The 26605-nt window shown below is 55.3% G+C and overlaps 1 protein-coding gene across 4 annotated transcripts; it reads left to right on the plus strand.

The window, feature by feature from the left end:
* On the plus strand, positions 1-24994 carry IKBKE (inhibitor of nuclear factor kappa B kinase subunit epsilon). Of its 4 annotated transcripts, none has more exons than XM_014783468.2 (22): positions 2-538; positions 1115-1204; positions 3131-3249; positions 3946-4086; positions 4491-4620; positions 5594-5775; positions 6257-6417; positions 7325-7435; positions 7747-7926; positions 8523-8719; positions 9491-9555; positions 9642-9733; positions 9859-9945; positions 14068-14137; positions 14259-14371; positions 16328-16404; positions 18983-19022; positions 19754-19855; positions 21165-21261; positions 22026-22138; positions 22322-22393; positions 24235-24994. In XM_014783468.2, the coding sequence occupies exons 3-22, from the start codon at positions 3163-3165 to the stop codon at positions 24266-24268; spliced, it is 2151 nt and encodes a 716-aa protein (XP_014638954.1). In that variant the 5' UTR covers positions 2-538; positions 1115-1204; positions 3131-3162; the 3' UTR covers positions 24269-24994. The 4 variants fall into 4 exon arrangements, with proteins under 4 accessions (XP_087293382.1, XP_087293385.1, XP_014638954.1 ...); XM_004425098.3 differs by having other exon boundaries at positions 3-538; positions 14062-14137; XM_087437256.1 differs by lacking the exon at positions 7325-7435 and having other exon boundaries at positions 1-538; positions 14062-14137.
* Positions 24995-26605: the final 1611 nt, after the last annotated feature.

Below are 26605 nucleotides of genomic sequence, written 5' to 3' on the forward strand. Positions count from 1 at the left end.
CCAGGCAGCTTCCCGCTTGGTTAACTTGCCCGACCTGCTCTGTTGACTGAGGCCTGAACTTCCCTGCTCCAGATGCTGCAAGAGCACCCCGTGAGTGGCCCATCACAGCCATCCAGCCTCAGTTCTTGGCCTTTTTGTGGCTCAGACTCTGGTCCCATCACCTCCACTTGGGAACTCAGAGCATCCTCTTTCTCCCTCCTTCTGGGGTGGCAGTGGCAGCCCGGCTGCCTCTGTCTCTTTAAGAGAGAGAGAGAGAAAGAACGAAATCAGGAAGTGTGAGAGGGCTGAGCGCCGGCGGGAGTGCGCTGAGTGCTGAGTGTCCGGCCGGCCGCTGGGAGGCAGAGAGGAAACCCTCGGCTCCCAGCTCTCCCAGTTCCCGGGGTGGCACACAGCCACTTCAGCTCGCCCAGTCTTCGGGTCCCCGGGGCCCGTGGCCACCAGGATGCTATGGGCACTGCCCATGAATGACAGCAAGCCCTGAAAGCTCTGGGGGTGCCACCCAGTCCCACAAGCCTGCATGCCCCACAGCCGAGATGGGGTGAGTGTGCGGAGTTCGGGGGGAGGGTGGAATTGGGGAGCCCGACGTGGGACAGCAGAGTGCTGGGTGTGCAGGCATGTGGGCAGTGGCTCTCCCAGCCCCATGTCCCCTCCCTGTGTCTCTCTCCGGCTGCTGCCCACCACCCGCCCCCCAGGTGCCCTGTGTTCCATCTCCAGTGGGCACCCTTGCAAAGCACTGCTTGGAGGCCAGTGAGAGGTAGCGAGGGCCGTGCATAGAGCAGAGCTGCCATCTGCCTATCACGCTCCCCTCCTGGCTCTGCTTCCCAACACCCGAAGCCAGCATTCAGCGTCCGCCTCTGTACTTTTCTCCTGCCTGTCTTCTGGTGCCTGCCCTCCCCTCTCCTGGGTCCTTCTCCCAGGCCCAAGTCCTGGCAGTGGAAGTGGTGAGGAAAGTCTCCTGGAGCAGCTGGGGAATCAGGCTGGAAACCCCCAGCCCTGTGGGGGAGGGTGACAAACAGGAAAGGGTTAAAGGGCTGGGGCCGGTGGCCTTTGATGGAGACAGAGAATGAACAGCACCGAGGGGGGCCTCTCATCCGCCCTCCTCTTTCCGGTGTAGCTCAGCTCCTGGACTTGCCGCAGACAGAGAGCATAACACACACTTGTCAGAGAGAGTCTTTGCCTGATCCCGGGCTGCTTGGAGTGAGAGGTAAGTGGTTGTGGTCACAGTGGAGCCCCAAGGACGCGGAGGAGGACGACAACGACGAGGGAGAGGGAGAGGAGGCCGTGGGTGGGGCTGCTGGCTCACAGGCCCTCATTCATCCAACTGCCGTTGAAGGACGGTGAGCCCTTTTTGGTGCACCAGGCACTGTGCTGGGGCTGCAGAGCTGACCAGAGTTGCCACCAATCAGATCCAGGCACAGCCCTGGTAGGGCCAGAGGCAGAACCCAGGGAGTGCCACAGTCTAGGGCTCTGCCCTTTGCACCACACTGCCCATTCCCCGGGTCTTCAGCTGTGCCTTGCCCCAGCACCAGGGCCTGTGTTGAGAACCAGCCCTGGGGAGTGTTTTGAAGATAGTGAAATCTGCTGCCCACCAGCTAGCTCCCTGGGCTGGGCCCTTGGCCTTGGATTCAGTGTGCTCTGCCCTGCCTCATACCCCAGGCCCGCTGGCTGATTCCTCCTCAGTCTCAGGGGAAGACCTGACCAACTCATTCACACTGAGCTATTACAGTCTTCAGAGGCTCTCAGGACCTCAGCTGCTTCTGTAAAACGCAAACACTAATAATACACTTTCTAAAACTAGGAATTGAACACTGATATCTTTTGTGTGTGTGTGTAAGGAAGATCAGCCCTGAGCTAACATCCATGCCAATCCTCCTCTTTTTGCTGGGGAATACTGCCCCTGGGCTAACATCTCTGCCCATCTTCCTACACTTTATATGGGAGGTCGCCACAGCACGGCCTGACAAGCAGTGCCTCGGTGCGCCCCCGGGATCCGAACCCGGGCCGCCAGCAGCAGAGCGCGCACACTTAACCTCTATGCCATGGGGCTGGCACCGACCACTGATATCTTGAAGTGGCCTCTGGCTCAAGGAATTGACATTCTCAAGATTGCACTTTTAAAAAAGTTTACAGAGAGAAGGCTCAAAGCTAAGGAACTGGAGGATTCCAGGCCTGGGGACTGTGGGGTTGAGAACCCAGGAGATGTTAGAAGAGGAAGAAGCCCTATCTAGCCTAGCCTTTCTTGAGGGTATTTAAGGGGTGCTGGCCCATCTTGTGCTCCTCCCAGTCATCCCGTAAAGACTTGCCCTGGCCCTATTTTTCAGAGAAGTATTGGGTCTATCTTCTGAGGATACGCTCTCTGGAGCCCACTGCCTTAGAGGAGCTGGCCTTTGAGGAGGATGGATGCAAAGACAGGGAATGGAGTTGTAGAGGGGCTTCAGATCCTCCCCGGGGCTCCTAAGCCCTTGGATTTCATGGTCTCCTGCCTCCCCCAACCCCTACACACACACACACACGCATGCACGCACGCACGCACGCACACACGCAGGAGCTCTGCAGCAGCACTGTTCCCCTCCCGAGCAGCACTGACCTGGCCGCGCTGGCTGCGCAGCTGTCAGCTCACAGCAGCAGGAAGTGGTGGGCCGGCGGCGAGTGGATGGGGAGGGGCTCCAGGCTCATGTTGCAATCCTGGATATTTGTGGTGGTGTGGTTGACGCTGCCTGACCTGGGGCCCTTCCTCCAAGCACTATTTCTGCTTCCTGGGACAATCCCAGGCTTGGAAGCCAAAAACTCAGAATTCTCAGTGCCTGGGAGAAGTGACAGAGAAAAGGGTTTGTCTCTGCAGAATGGGCTGTCTGGGGAGGGGGGAGGCAGGGACCGAGGGCGTGAGGACAGGTAGACTGTCCTGTGGTGGGAGAGGTGCAGGCTGCGGGCTGAGGGCCCCCTGGCTGTGCTTCTTTTTGGGGAAGTTACTTAACCTTTCTGCACTTCACATTTCCCCTACCCCCTTGCCTCTGGAATGGCCACATGGAGCCCTTCATGGGATGGTCTTGGGCACAGCTACCCATCAGGCCACCAGTGTCCACCCCAAGTCAGGGATGGAATCCTGGACCCCAGTATGTTCTTCTTCTAGGCAGAAGGTGGCCGGCCAGCCGGGGGCAGGAGATGCAGAGCACCATCAATTACCTGTGGCACACGGACGACCTGCTGGGGCAGGGGGCCACCGCCAGTGTGTACAAGGCCCGAAACAAGGTGGGGTGTGGCCCTGGCCCCCCACGCCTACAAGTGCTTAACCCAGTCAGTCCCCAGTGGGCGTCGAGGGTGGTGTGTGGCTGCACAGAAGCCTCGGCGCTCTGTCCTGCACACTCCGGGGGGGCGGGGCACTATGGGTTTGAGCAGAGGTGTGGGAGCTGAAAAGGGCTCCTTGGGGTGAGGCTTCTGTCAGGCACGTTTGGAACTAGAGAGAAAGAGATGGATACACGAAGCCGGCATCCAGGGGAGGTGGCAGCACATCTAGGAATAGCAGAGGCGAGAGGAGGGCTTGAGCTTTATCCTGCCTTGATTCTTACTGCAGAGCCGTATCGAATGTATGAGACCTCCTGTGTTATCTTGTACTTAAGAGCTGCAGCCAGCCAGACGGGTTCCAATCCCAGCTCTGCTGCCAGCACCAGGGAGGGTTAGCTGCCATTGTCGTTACTGTCAATAGTAATAGTAACAGCAAACCATCCCCTACAGGGTATCAGGTGTGCCAAGCCCTCGTCACCTCCCAGTGCTAGACCAGCTGTGTACCCTCTGAGTAGGGGCAGGAGCTGAGGGGGGAGCCCCCATCCCCAAACAGGCTGTCTTTGCTCATCTCTGTGTTAGGCTGGGGGGAGAGGCTGAGCAGAGGCCTGGGAGTGGGGGAGCTCCCCAGGGCAAGGGTGGGACTTGTATTATCCCCCGTGGCAGAAATCCGGGGAGCTGGTTGCTGTGAAGGTCTTCAACACCGCCAGCTACCTGCGACCCCGCGAGGTGCAGGTGAGGGAGTTTGAGGTCCTGCGGAAGCTGAACCACCAGAACATCGTCAAGCTCTTTGCAGTGGAGGAGACGGTGGGTCCAGTGCTTGGGCAGAGGAGAATGGTCTTGTCCTCGACCCTCACAGGCTGGGAAGAGTCAGGTCCCATAAGAATAGAGACTTGGTCATATGCTCATCAGCAGGTTAGCCAGAACAGCACACTATAGAGTGGAGTAAAGAATGCCTGAGGAGGGCGTGGGGGGGAGGCGTCCTGGGACAGTCAGGACAGGAAGTAGGGCCTAATCCAAGAGGGCTTCATGGAAGAGGTGACTTTTGGCTCAGGTGTGTGGGATCAGTGTGAGGCGCCAAGGAGCGAAGGCCCGGCCAGAAGCTGGGACCTGGAGAATAGGGGCTTTTTCCTCTAGTCTGAGCGACTCCTTCTTGAGGAAGAGGAGGGGAAGTGCCTTTCTCCCCAAACCTCTCTCTGTGGCACCCACAGGGGGGCAGCCGGCAGAAGGTACTGGTGATGGAATACTGCTCCAGTGGGAGCCTGCTGAGCGTGCTCGAGAGCCCTGAGAACGCCTTCGGGCTGCCTGAGGATGAGTTCCTGGTGGTGCTGCGTTGTGTGGGTGAGCCCCTCCCTGACTCCACCGGGGAGCCCCTCCCCATCTCAGACCGGCCACAGGCCCGGCCGTCAGCGGGAGGCAGAGTCTCAGAGTGGGGTGGCATTTCTGAAACAAGTATCCAAGCACAGAAGAACATTCGGAACCTGAGAGGCTGTCCAGTCCAGACCTGGGGCAGTGTCTGATTCCTGCTAGTCCTGATAATCTTTAGTTTAAAACTCCAATTTAAAATTTTAAATATGGTGTACACCCATGTTCACTGCAGCACTATTCACAATAGCCTTATATAAGGTGAAAACAACCCAAGTGTCACGGACAAATGAATGGATAAACAGAACATGGTCTATACATATAATGGAGTAGTATTCAGCCTCAAAAAAAGGAGGAAATTCTGACACATGCTACAACATGTATGAACCTGGAAGACATTATGCCAAGTGACATAAGCCAGGCACACAAGGACCAATACTGTCTGATTCCACCGATATGAGGGACCTAGAGCAGGCAAATCCGCAGAGACAGCAAGGAGGGCGATGGGTGTGGGGGCTGAGAGAGGGAGACGGGGAGTGATTGTTTATTAGGTACAGAGTTTCTGTCACGGAAGTTGACAAAGCTCGAGCTGGCTGGTGGTGATGGCTGCACGACAATGTGAATGTATTAATGCCACTGAACTGTACACTTAAAAATGGTTAAGATGGTAAATTTTATGTTAGGTATATTTTACCACAATTTTAAAAAATAAAAAAGATGAGGGCCGAGTGCCATCCTCAGGGTTTCTCGAGAACCCTGATGGAACCTTGATACCTCCTGTCTTGGCCCCTCCATGGCCCTGTGCCCACTTTTGTTCTGCTTTCCCTGTGGCCCTGTCAGCCCGTGGGGACTCTGTCTATGTGGACTCAGGGACAGCCTTCCCCCAAGATGAGCCCTGCACACTGGGCTGTTCCTGGCCAGGCCACTAGCTGCCCTCCCTCTGCCCCAGTGGCCGGCATGAACCACCTGCGGGAGAACGGCATTGTGCACCGCGACATCAAGCCCGGGAATATCATGCGCCTCCTGGGGGAGGAGGGGCAGAGCATCTACAAGCTCACAGACTTCGGGGCCGCCCGTGAGCTGGATGACGACGAGAAGTTCGTCTCGGTCTATGGGACTGAGGAGTACCTGGTGAGTGGGGTGCTGGGGACCCACTGTCCAAGCTGAGAGCCACCCCTGCAGCTAGTCCCCTCACCTGTGACTTTCTCAGTGCTCCTCAGAGGTGCTCTGTCCAATCCCCCTGTGTCCGGCAGGGTTATATCTGACCCTCTACGTCCCAACCAGGAGAATGCCTTCTGTTCCCTAAGATGGAACGGCCATGTGGCAGCCTGCCTGGGCCCTCTGCACGGGCCTCCCTTGTGCAGTTAACTCGTTGATCTGATCCTCATGGAGGATGGAACATCACTGGTCACCACCTTCCCCAGGGCAGAGGCTGGGCAGATGGAAATGCTCTGAATAAGCAAATGCCACACCCACTTTTGAGATGACAAGGGAAATGCATTCTGATGATTCTGTTTTCACCAGAAGGCAGTGGAAGGGGGTCTGATGGGTGGGGGCAGGCCCTTGCCCACCCTCCCCCTCCATGGCTGCTCTCTGGTTCTCTCTCTGGCAGCACCCTGACATGTATGAGCGGGCGGTGCTTCGCAAGCCCCAGCAGAAGACATTCGGGGTGACTGTGGATCTCTGGAGCATTGGGGTGACCCTGTACCATGCAGCCACCGGCAGCCTGCCCTTTGTCCCCTTTGGTGGGCCACGGCGCAACAAGGAGATCATGTACGGTGGGCCACAGGGCAGGGTATGAGGGGGGACAGGCTCTGGGCCTCCCCCGCTGGTCCCTGCTGTGTCTCCTATTCCTCCTCTAACTCTGTGGTCCTCCTCTGGTCCACCCCCCACACAGAGTCCTTTTAGATCCGTGGTTTCAGTCAATCAAACAAGAAGCTGAACTGTACCCCTGGCTGATGGGAGACTGATCATGATCCATTATCTTAGTTCAGTGCTTCACGTTAGCCCTCCCTCCATTGGTGGCTCACCACATCTCAACTGAGCCTCCAAAATAGACTTGCCCAAGGTTGCAGAGCCTGCCGGGGGCAAAGGTGGGGCAGGAACCCAGCCTCCAGATCCCAAGTCCCAGGTCCTTCCAGGTTCCTGCTGTCTGACACAGAAGTAGCTGGAGATAGTGGCTGCTCCCCTGAGTGCACCACTCAGAGCAAGAGAGATTTAGGGTAAATTTGCAGGAAGGTCGAAGCCCCACCCTCAGCTCAGGGGCCAAGCCTTGTGGAACCTGCATTAGGTTCCAGAAAGGGGCAGGAGACAGACATGGCCCGGGGCTGTCAGGGAAGGCTGGGCTTTGAAAGGAGGGGAGGCTCCGAATAGTGAAGGGAGGGGAGGCTCCTCGGGCCAAGCACAGCGTGGGCAGAGGTGTGGAGGCAGGCCGGCTGTGGATGTGAGGTAAGTGGGTAGAGGAAATGGACAGTGGGAAGGAGCAGAGAGCTTCACCCGGGAGCACAAAGGCAAGGTGATCTTGTTGGCTGAGAGCCAGGACTCTCAGATTCCATTTTTCAGGCCACCTCGGAGCGGCTGGGTGACTGGCACCAGCACTCTGAGCCCTCCAGGCTGAGTTTGTCATCCCTTGAAGTGTGGTGGGCTGGGGTCCTGACGACGTGGTCCTGCCTCACCCCAGGTACCGGATCACCACAGAGAAGCCAGCTGGGGCCATTGCAGGCACCCAGAGGCGGGAGAATGGGCCCCTGGAGTGGAGCTACACCCTGCCCATCACCTGCCAGCTGTCAGTGTGAGTGGGCAGACATGGACCTGAGTCTGGGCTGTTGTCCTTCTCTCTGCTGAGAGTTAAGACTTACCTCTGAGGCGTGTTCCCGTGGGACCTCCTACATGTAGTGGGCTCAGGTCTACCACTTTCCCTTTCTGGCCTCAGGTGTTCCATCTGGATGCTGGAAGACCTTGCTAGCCATTCCTCCTCATCCCACCCCACCCACCCCCTTTGTCTTAGCTCTTCAGGATGTTCTCAGGGAATGCCCCTATTACCCACTCAAGGAGGCTGAGTCTGGGCCCCGGCCCCTGACAGTCTCCATGCCCTGGGGGCAGGGGGCTGCAGAGCCAGCTGGTGCCCATCCTGGCCAACATCCTGGAGGTGGAGCAGGCCAAGTGCTGGGGCTTCGACCAGTTCTTTGCGGAGACCAGTGACATCCTGCAGCGAGCCGTTGTCCATGTCTTCTCCCTGTCCCAGGCAGTCCTGCACCGCATCTACATCCACGCCCATAACACGTAAGTGGGCACGAGTGACAGAGGCATAAGACCCTTCTCCACCCCAGCAGAAGGGCGTGTCCTAGACAGCCTTCTGTGGGGTGTTTAGATATGGAAGCTTCTGGGTCCAATCTTAGTTTGGAAAAATACTAATTCCACAAAGTTAAAGTTAAATGGGCTTCTTTGCTGCTGGACTTCAGAGATTCAGCAAACTTGACAACGCTAGCATGCATTATAAATCTCCTGAGGGGGGTGTGTGTGTGTTGCCTGTGCATTTCCCAAATTTATTGCTCATAGAACACTTTATTCCTGGAGACTTTTATGGGACTAGGTGCATTTTAATGGGAATGTGACAAGAAGAGGTGCAAAGGCAGAGGCTGGATATGGGGACTCCTGGGTTCTGTTCTCACTCTGTCTCCATCCACTACAAGATGTGAGCTCTACCCTGTGTCTCTCCACCCTTGATAAGAGAGAAAATCACACAGCCCCTCCCTCTGGAAAGCTGAACCCTCTCCACGGATGAAGTCTTAGCTGGGCTTTGGGTGCGCCGACCCCATATCCTGCCTGCTGACACTTCCTGCCCTCCCCCTCCTTCCCTCTACCCCTGGTGTGTCTAGGATAGCCATCTTTCTGGAGGCCGTGTATGAGCAGACCAACGTGGCCCCACAGCACCAGGAGTACCTCTTCGAGGGTCACCTCTGTGTCCTTGAGCCCAACCTCTCAGCACAGCACATCGCCCACACGACAGCGAGCAGCCCCCTGACCCTGTTCAGCATGGCCAGTGAGACCCCCAAGGGGCTGGCCTTCAGGGACCGTAAGTAGGGCCACACAGGCTGGATCTTCTCTCCTCATATTCTTCTCTAAGAGGCATGGGTTTGCCATCCAGATATTGATTAATTTTCTTTGTGGGTGTCTTTTGGGCCCACAGGGTGCAGAAGGCAGATCTGGGCTCTACTTTTGCATATGCCTCTGACCTGCCATGTGACTCAGGCTGGTGGCTTGACCTCCCTGGGCTTCACAGCATCCACAGAGCTGTGAAAGGAGCTCCCGTGGAAACAGGGAGAGCTGGATTTATGCTCTCCACAGTCTCTGTGATTGGTGGGGAAGCCTCAGAGAGGTTGAGTTGGAAGAAGCAGGGGCCCAGTCGGCTGGAGAGAAGGGGAGGTGGTCAGGGGTCCAGAGCTTCGTCCTCCACGTTCTAGAAAAACTATCATTCTTTCTCACTTGATGATGCCATTCCATCCTCCTTCTCAGGGTCTCCAAGGCTGGGAAGGGGAATCCACAATGAAACCGTGGGTGGAAGAGTCGTTTTAGCCCATTTTCTGGCTCTTGAGCTGGGGCTGTTATGTTCTGCATGAGGCTGTCGTTCTCCAAAGTGGACACAAGGGGGCGGTGAGGGGCTGCGGTGGCTCAGAACACAGCAAGTGCCTCTAAGGCTTGAGGCTGGGGGCTCCAGGCAGGTTGGGAAGCTTGAGGCGGAAGACAGGTGGTGAGGCGTGAGTGTGAGCTGGGAATAGGAAAGATGAGCTCAGAGCCCATCCAGGGCCATGTAGGCAGCCCCCTCAGACAGGGTCTTTATCTGCAGCGGCTCTGGACATCCCCAAGTTCGTCCCCAAAGTGGACCTGCAGGCAGATTACAATACGGCCAAGGTGAGGGGTAGCCCCAGGTGGCTGGGAGGGGGTGCACACAGAGGTCGGGGGTGCAGGACCTGACCGTGCCCACCTGTGTGTTTCAGGGCGTGTTGGGAGCCAGCTATCAGGCCCTGCGGCTGGCGCGGGTCCTGCTGGCTGGGCAGGAACTGATGCTTCGGGGGCTGCACTGGTTTGTGTGAGTACCCTGAGGGCTGGGTGGGGAGGGCCAGGCGGGCAGGCAGGACAGGTGACCCAGACCTCGTCCACTCTGCCGTGGGGCCCCTGGAGGAAGGCGGCTCTGACTCAGGCTCCCCTCTGCAGGGAGACTCTCCAGGCCACATGCAGGCGGACACTGGAGGTCACGAGGATGGCCCTCCTCTTCCTCAGCAGCAGCCTGGGCACCGAGAGGTGGGTGTCCTGCCCCAGGCGGGGGCTGCAGCAGGTGTGAGGTCAGCTCAGCCCCCTCAGCCCTTCTCTCTCTCTCTCTGTTCCTCGCCCCGATATTTCCAACAGTGCCCTGACTTCCCTGCCATAGTGGAATAGGGAAGGTACTCCCACCCTGTCCCTCATCCCCCACACTGCCAGATGCTGCACATACCACGCACCCCCCGTCCCTCACCTCTGGGGAAGGCGCATGTGGGGACACTGCTTCTCCAGGGGCCAAGGCAGCCTGCCTGCCCCAGGAAGGGGCCTCTGTCCTCCCAGACCCCTCTCTGAAGATTCAGACTGCTCATCCCGCACTGGGCCCTGGAGCAGGACTCTAGGAGAAGCACTCACACCCACTCACGGACCCCTGGAGCACACAATGGGGATCCAGGCGGTCTCATCCCCCACGCTCCTTCTCTTGCTTCCTCTGAGTCTTCAACTGTCTTCACTTCTTAGGATTCCTTGCCCCAACCCTTGGAACTCCATGCCCTCCCTCCTCTGACATGGGCTAATTAGGGATGATAGATTGGAAACAGGGAGAGACTGGGAGGAGGAAACCAAGCTGGAGGGTCTGGAGATGAGATGCAGGGGAGACTGCATTGGCCAGAGCGCTACTGAGAAGAGGGCACAGGCCCCCAAATCTTGGAAGGCACGTGGCCATGGTACAGGTGGGAGATGGGGGCTCTGCGGTCAAGGGAAGCTGATGGTGGCTGGAGCCTTTCCCAGTAGGAGGAGACAGGTGGTGACAGAGGAGCGGAGACTGACAAACATGCCTGATGTCCCCCGACCTCAGGTCCCCCGGCCCTTGTCCTCAGGAAGGTGCCGGCAGTTTCCGAGCAGCTGCTGACTCCCTGCAATCTTGCCTTCCTCATGGGGCTTCGTGCAGCAATGCTGAGGATGGGCGGATGGGATGGTGACGGGGCGGGGAGGAGGAAGAGGAGTATCTCCAGATGACGGGGATGGAGGTCAGATGGTGACAGAGACGAGGGGCGGCAGAGTCAGGAGTACTGCTCCTCTGAGCAGAGCTCCCTCCAGGGCACAGAAAGAGGTTCCAGGGACCGATGTGGCACCAGGCATGGGAGAGGCTCATGCTCCCCTGGGGGAGATGGCCCTTCCCAGGCATGTGCAGGCGACAGGATGGTTGGGTGAAGGAAGACTAGAGATGGGTGGAGGCAAGCACAGTGGTCTTCCTGAAAGATGTCAGGCTTTTTTTTTTTTTTTTTGGTGAGGAAGATTAGCCCTGAGCTAACATCCATGCCCATCTTCCTCTGCTTTATATGGGATGCTGCCACAGCATGGCCTGAGAAGTGGTGTGTTGGTACGTGCCCGGGATCCGAACCCACAAACCCCGGGCCGCCGGAGCGGAGTGCAGGAGCTTAACTGCTATGCCCCCAGGCCCGCTCCAAGACGTGCAGCATTTAAGGCCAGAATGTGAGAGAATACCTCAGGTGGGAAGGTCCTATGCAGAGACAGAGATGGGGGCTGTGATCAGGGAGATGGGGAGGTGCTGGTGAGGTTTGTTGAAGCCACATGATGGAAAATATCCCAGAGTGAAGTTGGAGAGGTATGAAGGAGAAGCAAGGGGAGAATGCACGGAGGTCCTGGAGGGTCCAGTTGCGAGGTTAGACCCCAATAAAATGACCAGTAGGGATCTACTGTAGGTACTTGAGCAGGAAAGAAATGTGTAGAGAAAGCATTTGGGGGGGTTGGCCACTTGCCCTGGACGGATGTGTATGCAGGAGTGACAGGCTGGCCCCAGGTCTGGAGTCCTGGCCTCTGCTGGCCACTGTCTATCCCATCCTGGCTCCAAGACCTCCTCTGGGTGTCTGGAGAGCTCAGGGTCAGGTGAACGCCTGCTTTGAAGCACGTTTCAGCCTTCCACTAAGGAGGAGAATGGAGAACAGAAAGAGCACTGAGCAAAGAGTCAGAGAGCCAGGACCAAGCTCTTCGCTAGCTCACTGTTGACTGCAGGCCACTGTCACCTTTCCCTACCTGAGCCTCTACTTTCTCATTTTCAAAATGAGAGGATTGGATGATCTCTGAGGCCTCCCAGCTCCAATGCTTGGCAATCCCATTCTTTTCTGAACGTCCTCAGACCTGCAGATCTTTCTAAGGTCTAAAGCTGCTAGCTCCTCCCCCACAATGGCATCTGAGATATTTTAATGAACTGAATTTCGTGTCTGGAGGCCCCCAAGCAGCCGGCACCAAGCGGCCACCAGTGCCGAGCCTGGCTACCTGCCTCTCCCGCAGTGCACTCCCCCTGCCTCAGGCTCCCCAGGGCGGGATCCCTTGGTAGAATGTCCTTGCCTTTGTCCCGAAGCTCCTGGTCCTCCTCAGCAGCTGCTGCCCTCCAAAGGCCCTGTTCAGGCAGCCAGGACTGGCTCAGGGAACCCCAGTGCTTCCCCCATCCCACCACCAAAAACTGTTCATATAAATGTGTTCTCTAATCAAGCCCTTCTTTTCTGAGGTCCCGTTTGATCCCCACGAACACCTTATTAGGTAGCACTAAGGAGACTGATCTCCCCATTACATAGATGAGGAACCTGAGGCTTGCAGAGGGCAAGTGGCTGACCCAAGATCATGCAGGTGATAAGTGTGGCAGCTGGGACTGGGACGCAAACCACCCCTGCTGACCCCCGGTCCAGCTGGAGTGGTTCAGCCTCTTCCTCTTCTGCCATCAAGTAGTCCACGCCCTAAAATCCATTTGTGTGTTCAATAATTCATTCAACAATCATTTGTGCTAAACACTTTACTATATGTGGAGACATAATGGTGAGCAAAGCAGGCGGCATCCCTGCCTTCCTCTTCATTCCTAATTCTCTCCACTCCTCTTTCCTCCCCTCCCGTCCATTCCCAAGCCAAAACACACAGGATTCTTTTATCCTAATTGTTATTGTTATAAAAACAGTATAAGCTAATAGTAGTAAGTTGGAAAATACAGACAAGCAAAAATGAAATAAAAATACCATGTCCTACCACTCAGAGACAGGTTGTCGCTCCTTGTAGTATATATCCTTCTAGATAGTTTTCTACTACAGGTGTCCAAGTGTCTATATTAACCAACATGAGATGTTCCTATACTGGCTGTTGTATGACCTGCTTTTCTCAGCTAATGAGCTCTCCTCGCTCATGTCAATACACATCTCATCTAGTACCCATCCGTATCCAAATTTCCCTGGTTATCTCCCAAATTCTCTTGTCTAGCTGGTTTCATCCAAACCAGGATCCAATCCAAGACCACACTTTGTATCTGGTTGTTATGTCCCTTAAGTGTATTTTAATTAGACAGACCACCCCCCGATTCATGACACTGGCTTTTTGGAGGGACAACACCCATTGTCCCACCTTCTGGACTCATCCATGCTTCCTCTGGATGTCGTTTGCCTTGTTCTCCTTTCCCGGCATTTCCTGTAAACTGAGAGTTCTAAAGGATGGATGGATTCAAGTGAAACATTTTTGGCCAGATACATCATAGACAATGCTGGGAACACTTCATATCCACTCACCATTGGGTGGGGACAGCCTGATTCTCTATTGTCCAGTTGCATTTTCGCTGTGAAAGAATCAGTGGGGTGTTACTTTGGCACCACACAAGTGTCTGCGCCCTAGTCAGTCATTGTTGATTTCAACACCCTGCCCAAATGAATAATTTCACTGGAGGCAGCTGGATGCTAATATTCCAAGTCCTGGCACATTACTGGCTAGTATTCTATAAAATACAGCTTGTCCCTCATCAATAAGCTCTTGGTTATCAAGAAATACAGTTTCTACTGGAAAGGAACTTTATTCTTTTCCTTTAGTTACAAATTTTCCTAGTAAGGAAAATAAATAGCTGCCTTGCATCATGGACTCAGGAGTTTTCATAGATTCAAGTTGTTTCAATCCACTGCAATCTTTATTCTTTGCAATGCCATGCCAGGTCACAACTTTGGTGAGTAAGGGGCCTCTTCAAATTGGTTCTTCTCTCCCAACCACGAAACTCCCCAGACATCCCATAGCCAGCAAGGCTGTCCCTAATGTGCTGTGCCCAACAGGCAGTTACGGAGCTCTCTGCCTCCTAATCCCCCATATGTGTCCTTTCTCTGTCCTTCACTTGAGGTTCAGCAGCGTGGCTGGGATGCCTGAAATCCAGGAACTGAAGAGGGCCACAGAGCTGCGGTCCCAGCTGCGGACTGTGAGTGAGGCTGGGAGGGGGGTGCTGTCAGGAGCAGAGCTGGGGGGCAGAGGTCCGGCCAGGCTGCCCATCAGAGCCTCGAGCTGAGGACCCCGTGGGGGTCTGCCTTTTTGCCTTACAGTTGGCTGGGGTCCTCTCCAGGTGTTCCCACAATATCACAGAGACCCAGATGAGCCTGAGCAGCCTGAGCTCTGAGCTGGTGAAGAACCGGGATCAGGTACATGAGGACAGAAGGTCTGTGGGATTTTCCTTCTTGGTGGGGTGGAGGTGGGGGTGGGGGTGTACAGCTCAAAAGGCCCAGTAGCCTTTTTAGGAATTGGCCTGCTTTCTCCCTTATCTTGGCAAGAATGCCGGGGCACGGGGGTGGTAGTGGGGGATCTGGGAGTGCATGAGACCCTCCCCTGAGACTGGCCAGAGGGAGAAAAGGATCTGGAGTCTTGCCCCCATCTGGGAGTTCACAGAGTGAATTACAAACCTTAGCAGGTGCAGTAGTCCTAAATAAAAGAATAATTTAGTTCCCCTTCTCTTCTGAACCCTGGCTCTGTGTCAGACCCTTGGATAGGTCCTCCCACTTATATCATCTCATTTAGTCCTCAAAGCAGCAACAATACTACTCTGATGCCCCTTTTGTAGATGAGGAAGTCACTCAGGGAGGTTAATTTGCCCTGAGTCACAGTTAGTAAATGACAAATGACAGCGGTCAGGTCTGCTGACCTCCGAAGCCTATGTTCTTGGCCTGCCCCAGTGATTTACAACCTTATATCCCTGTTCTCCCTTCTAACAAACATAGCAGGCCCACCCACGCCACAGCCTGATGTGCACTGTGCTCTGACCAGGGCACGGGCCTTCTCGGGACCGACTGTGCGCCATCAGTGCCAATACGGATCCATAACCCAGGGCCGCAATTCCAAATTCAAAAAGCTCTGAAAACCGTGGGGGTTTTTCTTAATTGTTTTGTCTGCGAAACCTGACCTAAACTGCATGAGGCTCTACAGCCCTTATTGATCCCACTTAGGGTGGATATTCTTGTGGTTCTCTGAAGATTGAGTGTATCCGATGAGTGGGTGTGGCTCAGACCCAGCTAGGGTGTTCCCCAATATAGTGTATGTATTCTGAATTACCTTTCTAAAATCGCAAGACGGTTCTGAATTCCGAACATCTGGCCGGAGCCTTTATGGGTAAAGGCTGGAATCTGGGGTCTTGTCCACCCCGTGTTCTCAGGAGGGCGGGCACCAGGGACCTGCAGAGTCTAGCTCCAGAAATCGCTGAGACAGGGTCCCTGGGAGGAGCTGCAGGGAGGGAGTGGAGCTAGATGGGCCTGAGGGTGAGGAAGAACCCACTCCCCCAACATCTCAAAAAAGTGTTTGTATCCAGCCTGAAAAGGGGAAGGAAGAAACAATAAGGACCCTAAACCCCAGGCAGAAGGTCCTTGAGAGATCATCCCCCGCAACGCCCCTGCCTCCAAGGACCTTTGATTTGCTCTTGTTTTTTTTTTTTTTTAAGATTTTATTTATTCATTTTTTCCCCCCAAAGCCCCAGTAGATAGTTGTATGTCGTAGGTTCACATCCTTCTAGTTGCTGTACGCGGGACTCGGCCTCGGGTTGGACGGAGATGTGGTGCCTCGGGGCGCGCCCGGGATCCGAACCCGGGCCGCCAGCATCAGAGCGCGCGCACTTAACCGCTAAGCCACGGAGCCGGCCCCGATTTGCTCTTGTTTTAAACGAGGAGTGTCAATTTAAGTTCCTTCCATGTGCCAGGCATTGGGTATACTAAGAAGTCACTACTTTTACCTCTTCCAGGCGACCAGAAGAGAAATTTCTGCTCCACTCCCACCCCCAGCTGTCACAGCCCGACCCTTATGTTTCAGGGCCCAAGGCTCCTTCCCGGAGTCTGTCCTCAAGCCTTCTTGTGCAGCACAGGCCAGTCTCCTGTCGCCTGTCCTGCCTACAGCTGAGAAAGAGAAGAAACATGAGAACGAGAGAGGGCTGGCTGGCCACAAGGCACCTCAAACAAGCCCGAGACAGGACAGTCACCCCCACTCCCAGATGGCCCCCAAAACTGTGGCAATGAGGCTCCTTCTGCAGGAAGACAGCCCCTCCCCTCCTCCCACTGCCATCCCACCCCTCCCTCACCCTTTACTCTGTGCCGTTTGATGCTTCCATCACCTGCTCTCTGTCTCCTGCCCACAGCATCCAGCAGATTCAGTGTTGTTTGGACAAGATGTACCTCATCTACAAACAGTTCAAGAAATCCAGGATGAGGCCAGGTGAGCTGTGGGGAGAGCAAAATACTCCTCTTGCTTTCCCCTCCCTCCCTTCTCCCTTCCTTTTCTCTAATCCTCCGATTATTTGTCAATACTCCATGCGGTGTTGCTGCTGGAGGCCCACTACGTGGGTGGCGCCGTGTGGAGCCAGGGGGCAGCAGGGTCCTGTGAGGGACACGAAGCGTTGACACCTGTGCCTGTTGCCGTGTGGGGGGCTTACATGACACGAGTTGGGGGCACAGTGGGCTGGAGCCTGGGTGCTATGAAAGAGGTGGCCCTTGAAAGAGACCCCTCAGCTTTGCAGGGCACTTGACCGTTTAAGGAGTGTTTCCCCATCCATTTTGTCTTCGTCTCACTAAAATAGGTTTTCCAGAAAGGGAGCATCTGGGGAAATACCAGTTAGAGTCACTCGTAGGCACTTTGCTGCCTTATCTACTAATCCTCACCAAGACCCTATGGGCAGGGGCAGCTCATTTACAGGCTCAGGGATGGGGAGCTGCTTGCCTGAGGCAACTGCTATGACGGGGCAGGGGAGGGTCGAGCCAGGGAAGGGCCGGGGCTGGGGGAGCCCGAGGAGGCCCCAGGTGACTCTTGGGGTTGGGGCGCTAACAGGTCAGGAACTGACCATCTCCCCCACCCACGCCCCAAACAGTTTCGAATTTGTACACTGAAGGTCTTGGGCTTGATTGCCAAGTTCTCCTCTATCCTTCGAGTATCTACGAAGCACTATCCCATAGAAATACAAAGCCAGCCACATAGGTAATTTTAAGTTCTCTAGTAGCCAAAATTCAAAAAGTAGAAATAAACAGGTGAAATCAATTATAATAATATATTTTATTCAACTCAATATATCCAGATTGTCGTTTCAGCACGTAATCAATATAAACACAATTATTAAAGAGAGATCTTACGTTCTTTTTTTGTGCTAAGTCTTCACAACCCCAAGTGTATTTTATACTTATGGAGCATCTCTATTTGGAAGCTGACTTTTTAACAAAGTAGGTAGTTTTACCAAAACAACAAAGCTGTGTTTAATGGGGAAAAAATTTTTATACTGCTTCAGTTTTAAATTTTGAATTAATTAAATGAAATAAAAATTCGGTTTCTTGGTCGCACTAGCCACACTTCACGGCTCAGCAGCCACCTGTGTCTGGTGGCCGCAGTGTTGGACATACGGATCTAGAAGATGGTCTCTCCTTGGGAACCTCAATCCTGCCCCACGGTCTGGCCCGGGAGGGGGTGGAGGGCAGCACAGAGGCGGGAAAACCAAGCCTCTCCTGCTCTCGGAGCCGGTGGGGCCTTGGGCTCAGCAAGGCTGGCCTGACACCCAGTTGGCGACCTTTCCTGTGGTTTTAGGAGAACCTCAGAGGCGTCTCTGCCCCCATCACTGGATTCCGTAATCCTCTCATCACTACCCTTCTGAGCACCTCCCACCTGCTGGGCGCTGTCCTGCGGGCTGCTCCTCTTCTTCATTTATTTAGTGCTCACAAAAGCTCTAGACACAGTTACCCTCCCCATTTGATAGATGAGGAAACAGAGACACCGAAGGTGAAGTAGCCCAAGCAATCTGGGGCTGCTGCTTTTAACTACCCCATTTTATAGCCTCAAAGAGTTTCATTTCTATTGGTCTTCAAGAGTCCTTTATTAAAATTAAAAATGAACCAGGAGGAATAACCCTTGCCTGCTAACACCTGGGTGTTGAAAGATGCCATTCTGAGAGTGCTCAGGAAGTTTCAGGCACTCTCTCTACCGTCACACTGTCCTAGGCGTCACATATGACAATGACAGAGACTCGGTGAGGTGACATCACTGGCCTACAGCCCCGCTACTGGGAGGCAGGGCTGGGACTTGCAGCTTGGACTTCACAAGTGCTGGCTGAGAGCACAGCCTGGATGAGGGCCCAAGAAGGGGATTCTGCTATGAGGGGACTGGAAAGTGGGCAGCAAGGCAACCCTCCGCTCCACGTCCTCTTGGGGAAGCCACTAACCCAGAGGCCCATTCCCTTGAAGCCCAGGAGGGCCAGCATCTCCCTAGTGCACTGAGCCCAGGAGGCCGCCAAGGCCCAGAGGACTTCAGCCCTTCTGGCAAAAGTGGCTAGGCCGGGAAGGGGGGGTAGAGGGTGGTAGCCCCGCTTCTCCAGCTCCTTGCTGTGGAGCCCAGGTGGCTCTGCCTGCAGCTTGAATATTCAAGGGTGGGCCTATAGGCCAAAGGCATCAGTCACTCCGGGAGGGGTGTTGGACGAGAGGCCGGGCTGACCAAGCATCCTTCAAGACCCATCCCATCTACCCTCACCACCTGAAGCATTCCTCAGGTACCTACCCCTCACCCTACACTGTGGGCTCACCTGCCCCAGGGCCCTGTAGCAATTTCTCTGCTGCTTCTATGGGCCCCACCTCCTCCTAAGGCAGTGTCTCGGGTGCTTGTTTCACTCCTGTCCTTGCTGGCTCCACTGAGCTGGGAGCTCCCAGGAGCAGGGCCCCAGCTAGGCTGTCCTCATCTTTGTAGTTGACCCCCGACCCTTGTGGCATTCCATTTTGTTGACTGATGAACAGGTGACATTGTTCCTATCTGTTTCCTTCAGGGCTTGGCTACAACGAGGAGCAGATTCACAAGCTGGATAAGTGAGTGGCCTGTCCCTGGGCAGGCGGGTGAGCAGGAGGGTGGGCGTCAGCAGGGCAGGGCAGTGCTCTGTGCCGGCCAAGAAGTGGAGAAGGGCCCTGAGCCCAGGCCATGTCTGGGGCAGGCTGGTCAGGCCAGGGAGGAGACGGAGGGCTGAGTCGGAGAGAGGTCTCTCAGAAGCTGTCTTGACGTAGCTGGACTTACTTCTGGGGTGAACAAGATTGTTGTAGGACTTCGCCCCCCACTGTCCTCACTGATGTACCACTTACCACTTCCTGCTTCGGAGCTCTGCTGAGCTTCCTCTGGGCGTCCCTCTGCTCTTGTTTCCTGGACACTCATCCTCCAGGAGGCCATCCCTGATTTAATGCTTATTTTGGGAACTCACTCCCCTGGTTCTACATCTGACCCCTTGTACACGTGCACACACACACACATACACGCACACACTTCCCATAACCGCCGCGCCTTCCCTCCTTCTGGGGACTGAGCTGGAGAGTGTGTGTGTGCTCTGGGGCGCCCTGACCTTCTCCCACATCTCTGCTCTGCTTGCTGGTGGCCGCCCTCTGATCTCCACGATGACGTGTGCGAGCATCATCTCCTCCTCCTCTGGCGAGGTGGCCTTGCTGTGGACCCAGGGCTGGGCACTTAGGTGGTGGAGACCCAGGGTTATGAGCCTTGTGCTCAGGTGGCTCTGGCTGCTTAGCTTTCTGCCTCGGTTTCCCTATCTTTACAGGGTGAATTTTAGCCATTTAGCCAAAAGGCTCCTGCAGGTGTTCCAGGAGGAGTGTGTGCAGAAGTATCAGACATCCCTGGTCACGCACGGCAAGCGGATGAGGTAATGGCCTGGTCCTCCCTCCTGAGCTCATGGACCCCAGGGCCCTTCCTGGTCTGGTCCTTCCAGGCTTCAGACACCCCGAGCTGTGCAGAGCACTGATTGAGAGGAGGTAGAAGTAAAGGAACAGAGGCAAAGAAATGGGTGGTTCTGTGGCCCTGGGTGGACCAGGCAGTCTGCTGGGTGATTTCTACATATGAGCTTATTAACCCCATAATATCTCCCTATGCAGTAGATACTGTCACCCCATTTCACAGATGAGGAAACTGAGGCTCAGGTTGCTTCCTCAATATCACATAGCTAGTAAGTAGCAGACCCAGGACTAGTATGTGGGTAAGATTGCCTCTAAAATCTGCATTCTTCCCACCATCCCAGCTGGTTGTGCTGGGGGGCCCCCTCTCTAGGGAGAACACACGGTCCCTCTGGGATGAGGACAAGTGGTTAGGGAAGCAGGGCCAGGCAGCGGCCCCTACACAGAGGCCTCTCACGCTGCCCCTGTAGGAGTGTTGGGTCCTCCCTTCTCAGGCAGTCCTCCTCCTTCAGAGTTGTACAGTTGCACAGTACTGGCTCCTTCAGAGAAGGGGGCGCAGTTTCTCAGGTGCTGCTGGTTCCCAGGCCTGTGACCTGTGCGCTTGTTATGGGGCTGAGGCCCCAGCACCCACCCACCCTCACATGAGAACGCCAATGCCTGGCTCCCCCACCCCCAACCCACCCCAAATTCTGATTTAATTGGTCTGAAGTTGGCCTGGACATCAGTAGTTTAAAAGTGCCTCCAGGTGATTCTAATGTGTAATCAGGGTTGAAAATCAACCACTGGTTCAACGGCCCTGGGTCTTGTTTCCTGGGACTCTGGTTTTGTGCAATGGGGAAAAGTTCTTGCTCACGCCCTCCACTCATAGAGAGAGGAGAATTCATGAGTTTTGACTTTGACTTGCTCTGGAAATGGCAGTGTGGGCAGTTCCCGTAGTAAGTGCCCCTGTGGGCTGTCCTCTGCCTCTCTGGAGGCTGACTGGCCCCGGGCTTGTCCTAACCAGCATGAGTGTCGGCTGCAGCCACACGCATGTCCGCAGCTCCCAATGGGGTCTGCTGGGACCCTCACCAGCCTCACTGTAAGAATGGGACAGGTGAGGGTCGAGGGCACACCTGGAAGGGCAGAGGCAGTGAGGGAGGCACATGCCTGGGACCCTTCAGCTCCAGCCTCTGTCATCTGGAAAGCCTCTCCTCTGTGTCTGTGTGGTGCCCTGAACGACAGCTGGGTGGGCCCTGGTAAGAGTCAGTGAGCTGGCTCTGATTACTGATCTGCTCTCTCAAGGGTGGCGCATGAGACCAGGAACCACCTGCGCCTGGTGGGCTGCTCCGTGGCGGCCTGTAACACAGAAGCCCAGGGAGCCCAGGAGAGCCTCAGTAAGGTGCGAGAACTTCCGGGGACCTGGGGCGGCTGAGGAGAGCCAGGTCAATCAGGTACCCTGGGGGTATTCAGGCCAGTCCCCTGCCGCTGGGTAGAGCTGCCCTTGACCAAGTCCAAGCACTCTGGTGTGGTTTGGGGGTCTCTGACCCACACATGTGCCCTGAGGTGAGGACAGAAAGAGTGAGAGGCACTTCCTGGTGATCTCAGGCTGAAGGTCACTGCAAGGGCAGAGCCTCCAGAATGTTGGGACATCTTCCTCATGCCCCATGACGCCTGGGAGGCTCCAGGCTTCTGAGAGAGGCGACGTGAACTCTTCTTGGTCTTCTGATCTGCTCTCTGCAAAGAGGCCAAGACACAGGCAGCTCTGAGAAGCCGCCTGCTTTGCCAACAGGAACAGAGAAGCACTGCTTCTTCTAGGAGAGAGCCGCTGCGGCTCCTTCTCCCTGCCCAGCCCGGGGCGTGCTCGCAGCCCACCCCGCTTCTCTGCAGCTCCTGGCCCACACTGTGTCATTAGAGCTGTGGCTTAGACACCGAGGAGGACTCGGCAGTCTGGACATTAGATCCAAGCACAGGCAGTGAAGGTGGCTGTGCTGGCTGCGCCGCCCGGATGGGAAGGAGGGGCTTGTGGGAAAGGCTTGAGGGCTCTGGGTGCTCCAGGGGTATGGGCTGGGGCCATTACCCTTTTCTCACCCTTCCTCACACCTCCCCTACAAAGAAACACCCCTGCTGGCTCATCCCTTCTGACTGAAGTGTGGTTCCCTTCAGATTCTTGACCGCCTATCTCACCAGCTCCTCCAGGACAGAACGAGGGGGGCTCAGGCCTCACCACCCCCCACAGCTCCCTATCCCAGCCCTGCACTGAAAGACCTAGTTCTCCAGTAAGTGCCAGAGAGGGGGCATGTGTGCGTGTGTGGAAGGGGGGGGTGAGAGGAGCCAGAGGCCTGGGTGCTGACTTAGAGCCTGAGGCCTGGGAGGCAGAAGTAGAGTGGCTTGGTGGTGGGCCTCGGGGCAGGGTGACTTTGGCCGCAGCCACAGTGCCCTTCTTGCCCTGCCTTGGACAGCATGCAGGAGCTCTGCGAGGAGATGAAGCTGCTGGCCTTTGACCTCCAGGACAACAATCGCATCATCGAAGGGTAAGGAGCCCCTGCAGTGTGCTGGGGGGACTGGTCCTCACGCTGCCCTTGCCTCAGAGCGCAGGGTCCCTGTACCTGCCCATGCAGGCTTGAGGACAGGTGTCCGTTTTCCCAACAGTCACGTCAGAGCTTCGGCTTTGTCCACGGTGAGTCTCTGTCCTCTCAAGGTGTAGGCTTACACTACAGTGTTGAGAATATAGTGCATTCCGAGATGAAAATTTCGTCTAATTTTAGCCGTTGCTAGATGTACAAAAAGAGAATCCATTTGACCTTGATGCTAAGGCCATTCTCAGTGCAGTCAGAGATGGGGGCTCAGAAGCACGTGGATTTGTGACTGTGCCCAGCTCTGTATGAATGAGGACTCTGCCTGATGCCTCACCGACTCCTTCCTTCTTGACAACCATCCTCAGAGTGGTTCTGTTGCATCTCCTTGTCAAGCACCAGGAAACTGAGCACAGAGCTCAGTGACCTGCCTGAGGCCTGGGCTTCTCCGGCCTCTCACACGGATGCTCATGGGGCCACTGGGGCTGCAGGCCCAGTGTTAGAGACTCTGGTCATCCCCGATTAGATCCCCTTCTCGGGGGGTGAGGGGCACTGGAGAGGGTTGGGGGGGAGGGCAACAGGGCTCAGACTTACAGACTTTATGCAGCAGTAAAGTTCCCAAAAGAAAACTGGAGAACAACAGAGTGACCAACTTCTCATAAAACCAAATAAACACATCTGAAAGGGGAAAAAACCCTGCCACTGAGTAGTCCCACTTCATAAAGCACATTTCAACTCCAAAGAGAAGGAAGGACACAATCTCAGAATCAAGGATGCCCTGAAGGTCAGTGGGCCTGTTCACATGCATATCCACTCACTACGCCTGTACGCACCCCCCACATCCTCTCCATCATCCTTACCTCTGTCACTTACCCCTTTGGGAACCAGGGTCATGGTGGAAAGAGTCCGCAGAGATTCCAGCAGGATTTGACTCCTGACTCTGCTCCTTAGAGTGACGGTGGGAGCTTTGTTCCCTCTGAGCTTCAGTTCCCTCCCCTGTAAAATAGGCATAATGAATCCTCCCTTGAGGTGCTAACGTAGGGGTTAAATAGTCAGAGACATGGAATGTGCCTGGAAGGGGAGGGCACAGAGGGAAGGACTCACTGACTGGTAGGTGTTCCCCAGAGGTCACCCAGTCTGGGATGGGGAATTGAGGCAGGAGGTAGGGACACCAGGAGCAGGGCTGTGGCTGTCCCGAGTCCCTGAGGGCCCTTGGGTTGAGGAGGCATCTCTTCCATGTCCCATTCCAGCAAGGAGAGGATCCATCCTCTTAAACACCCATGGAGAGGACATTCGACAGCTCCTTGGAAAGACTTTCCAAAACAGCCCTCATGGGCAGGAAGTTCTAATTTTAGTGCTGACATAAATTTTTCTTGCTGTGATATATAGTCTATTTACAGATAGTTCAAAACTTTCTTTTAGTGAATTTTCGTTTCCTTATTCAGAGTTGTAGGAATTCAGAGCCAAAGGAACCCATGTGAATTCCTCCTCCCTCCTCCTACCCCTGGCTGCACTGGATTAACCAGGGGAGCTATTCAAAGTGCAGATGGCTGGGTCTGGCGCCCAGAGACTCTAGATGTGGCCTGAGGTTGGGGATGAATTAAGCTTCCCAGGTGATTCTAACGTGTAGTCAGGAACCAGAAGCGGGGAGTTCTTGTTGGGGACAGAGATGCTACAAGAGGAGAACTGAGGACTTGAATGGCTCAGTGCTCCTGAAAGTTGATTGTGTTGGGCCCTGGGGTGGGGTCTGCAGGCTTCTCCACCTGGTGGGAGAAGCTAACCTGTGCCTTTCATTACAGGTTAAGTAGGGTCCCATCGGCTCCTGACGTCTGAGCTCTATGGCGCGCGCGGGGCATCCTGAAGCATTAGAATCATTCAAACACTGCTCTCCTGCCTGCACTGTGGGACTCAACACAGGAAGATATCTGGTCCCACCTTATCAGCCTACCTCCCTCCTGGCCGACAGCCAGGAGATGTCACCAGCATTACCTTCCACTGCCTTTCTGCAGAGGCGGCACAGCAGGGCGTGCGACACCAGGCCAGCGCTGTCGGGACCCCTGCCGGGCCGACCTGGGGTCTGATGCAGGCTCAGCTGCAGCTCCTCCGAGGCTCCCGTAGGCCTCTCACCCACCCCCTCTGGTTTACAGGGCTTCATTCCTCAGGGAACAGAGGCGATGCCTCCTGGGGTTTCCCCAGTGCTGGGTCGAATGACCTAATCTAGTCTCCCTTCCTCCTAAGGTGTTCACGTTGAACGTAAGCCCTCTCCTCTCTCCTGTGACTTCTGAGGGTCACACCCAGCCCAGGCATTCCATGGCCTGATTTTCCTTCTACCCTTGGTCTGGCTGAGCCTATGGTTGAGATAATGGGCGATGGAGGCCAGATGCTAGTGTCCCAGGACCCTTTTCCTCCTCTCTCTGAGGCACCACCAGGTTCTGGGACATGCAGCCAGCCAGTGTCAACAGCAACCATGCCAGTTAGCACAGCCTGGAAGTCCAGAGCCCTGAGGAGATAAAGGCCTGCACCTTCAAGAAATGGAATAAACGTGGCCTTCTTTTCTCACTCTGAGTGGCTGTGTCTGTGAGGCAGGGGAATGCTCTCGGCTGCTTGTGCTTGGCAGCCAAGCAGGTCCTGGGAGGTGGAGCGTTGGGAAGTGGAGGCAGGACCGATCACTTCCTGATCCTGCCTTTCCCCTAAATGGGCCCTCATTTCAGGGAACAGCCTAAGGAAGATGGCTCCTGCTGGGAGGGCTTGCCTTCCCATTCCTTCTCTTCTGCCCCTGTCATTTTACGAGCTGTATAAGGGACCTGGAACTTGGGGGGAAAAAGGTCTGCCTTTTTTTTTAACATCAAATCCACCATATAAAGTGCCTACTCCTTCCCCCCATCTCCCACCACTGTTCAAAACCTAGGCTGTGTCCTAGCTACTGGGTTTGAGCACTACTATGGGTTGTTTTGAGCATTCCCTCATTTGTCTAGAAACTAGAATGGTGCCTGGGTAAGGCATTCAGATTTGGGCAAACTGTTGGCAAATTTAGTCTTTCCCCTGCAGCACCTCCAGCCCTCTCCTAACTAGAGCTGCAATACCCAGTCAGCCTGGCGGGGGTGGGCCAGGGGAGAGGATGGAGGAATGCAGCCAAGTCGCCCCATTAGGGGAGGCAGGTGAGTGAGAAGCCCCACTTTGTGCTTTGAAGCATGAAGACAACACTACGCTTGACCCCAAATAACCCCAGAGATCATTCCTGCCCATCTTCCCAGAGCCTCCACATCCTCGGAGTCTCCCCTGGCTAAGGACCCAGCAGGGCAAAAGTGAGGAAGGCTGGGTCCGGGAGTGTGCCATCCATGGTAAGCCTTCTCGATGGAAAAGCCAGCATCTGCTCAAGACCAGAGGAGGGTGCTGGGGTTTGCTTGCATCAGGCCTAAGTGGCTTCATGTGTTCTATTTGGGCCTCATGCCCATGGGTCACTTGAGCCCAGTGGGTTCAGATTCTGGGCCCCAGGAGCCCACTGCTGCCTCAATGCCCCTGGGGACTGGCCACCTCTGGTCTGCTCTGCCTGTGTGAAGTTCAGGCCCACACTTTTGGCTCTTTAGTGTCCCTGCAGGGAAGTCCCACAATGGATTTTCCCTGGCAGCAGTGGCTGCTTCTGGACTGCACATGGTTGGTGGAGGTCCGTAAACGAGCCAGGGGATCCCTGAAAGCCACGTGCAGATTTTTGAGGGATGATATGACCCAGGCTCTCTGATCTCATGAGCAAAGCCCAGCAGGGGACATGCCCAAAGGCTTCAGTTCCTTCCTATGCCGGGCAGAGCCACCGACAAGGGAGCCTCCCCCGCCTACGTTTCTGCAGAGCTTCTGATTCCATCTCAGTATGGAGGGAGGAACTGGACCAGGGCCCAGGACCAGAAGAACCTTGTAAGAGCCTCAGGTGTCTGAAGACCTCGTAAACTTCCCTCTGTGTTCTCTGTGGTGATTCCTAACCACTGGAAATGGAGACACTGTTCAGTTCCTCAGATGTGAACTGAGTCCCTACAGTGTGCCAGGCCCCGTGCGAGAATCACAGAGGCAACTAAGCCTCCTTGCCTGGCCCTGAGGAGCTCACCTCCATGGGGGAACGCCTTTCGGTGTCACAGGGACAGTGCTGTGACAGGAATGCACAGCTCGAGTGCAGTATTA

The sequence above is a fragment of the Ceratotherium simum genome, chromosome 2 (genome assembly GCF_057802395.1).
Source record: "Ceratotherium simum simum isolate JZ-2026a chromosome 2, ASM5780239v1, whole genome shotgun sequence".
Taxonomy (NCBI): Eukaryota; Metazoa; Chordata; class Mammalia; order Perissodactyla; family Rhinocerotidae; genus Ceratotherium; species Ceratotherium simum.